The sequence below is a fragment of the Hypomesus nipponensis genome, chromosome 15, assembly GCF_054491055.1.
Source record: "Hypomesus nipponensis isolate SF chromosome 15, ASM5449105v1, whole genome shotgun sequence".
NCBI lineage: Eukaryota > Metazoa > Chordata > Actinopteri > Osmeriformes > Osmeridae > Hypomesus > Hypomesus nipponensis.
Window position 1 is genome coordinate 8,976,218 of NC_140375.1, and position 1,554 is coordinate 8,977,771.

The 1,554-nt window shown below is 43.1% G+C and overlaps 1 protein-coding gene across 1 annotated transcript; it reads left to right on the forward strand.

Moving 5' to 3' along the window:
- LOC146257391 (claudin-4-like) lies at positions 1-1,249 on the forward strand. Its single transcript, XM_084673872.1, has one exon. The coding sequence runs from the start codon at positions 97-99 to the stop codon at positions 751-753; it is 657 nt and encodes a 218-aa protein (XP_084529998.1). The 5' UTR covers positions 1-96; the 3' UTR covers positions 754-1,249.
- The last annotated feature ends 305 nt before the right edge of the window (positions 1,250-1,554 follow it).

Genomic DNA, 1,554 nt, shown 5'->3' on the forward strand with positions numbered 1-1,554 from the left:
AGAATCTCCTTTGTGTAACTGAGACCGCAAAGACACCTGGACATTTACACCTGGACATTTACAAAAGAGAATCAAAGTTTATTTTTTAGAGGTCAAATGGCTGCTGCGGGATTAGAGATTCTCGGGGTGACTCTGGCTGTCCTGGGGTGGATTTCAGGAATCGTGTCCTGTGCTCTGCCTATGTGGAGGGTCACAGCTTTCATCGGGGTTAACATTGTCACAGCTCAGACTATCTGGGAGGGCATCTGGATGAGCTGTGTGGTCCAGAGTACTGGACAGATGCAGTGTAAGGTCTACGACTCCATGCTGGCTCTGAGCTCTGACCTGCAGGCCGCTCGGGCCCTAACCATCATTTCCATCCTGGTGGGCATAATGGGAGTCCTGGTGGCCGTGGTGGGGGCAAAGTGCACCAATTGTGTGGAGGAGGAGACAGCCAAAGCGCGGGTCATGATCACTGCTGGAGTGGCTTTCATCGTGGCCTCCCTGACCCAACTGATCCCTGTGTCCTGGTCAGCCCACACTATCATCATGGAGTTCTACAACCCCATCATTCCTGAAGCACAGAAGAGAGAGATTGGAGGAGCCCTTTATCTGGGTTGGGCGGCAGCTGCATTCCTGCTTATAGGGGGCTGCATCCTTTGCTGCAGCTGCCCTCCACAAGCAGAAAAGAGGTATGCCCCCCCCTCAAGGATTGTGTACTCCCCAAACCGGTCTGTAGCACCCAGTGGCTACGACAAGAGAGATTATGTCTGACCTGGCACCTGGCATCTTCTCATGCTTTACAAAACGAGGAAAGACTTGATGCCACACTGAACTCAAGATAAATTGTGTGATCAATAGCTACAATAACTGTGTTTAGGTTTTATGAAGGCAAAAGACTGACAGCAGACGAAGCCCATTTTTATGTTCTCATGTACATATGAATCTCCAAACTTGATCTACTGCAATAGATTTTTCTATAACTTGAGTATTTGTAAAAAATTATGTACTTAAAGTATACTTCAATCTGAACATGTGGTGTACATACAAAAGGTTTTGGAGGAGAAATGGTTGACATTGTTAAAATCTTCTTGGTAACATAATGCATTTCTGACTAATTTTGTGTGTAAATGTTGTATGACTATTATGTCCCTGTGACACAGGGCAACTTTTGTTTAGAATACAAATATTACTGTCAAAAAAGTAATTGTTTTGATGTGATGTTTGTATGTGTGAAAATCCATAATAAAAAAATACCTTATAAAAGGAATAGGACATGATATTACAAACTGACTTCAGTAGATAATTATTTGAAGTTTTCTTTTCTGGGATTACATTATAACATTCCAGGCAAACCTCGCAGTTTGGCCTACTATTCCAAACCTCACAGTTTGGAATAGTTACAATTACTGGCAATGAAGCAACGTTTTTGTATTTGGAAAGCAAGTGGACTCCAGGAAACTGACTCACTGACAATTGTGAAAACATAAAAAGAAATTCTCCAAACATTTCAGAAGCAAGTAAAACACACTCCCACAAAGGGATTGTATGCTCATAGTCCAATGTTTCCTTTAG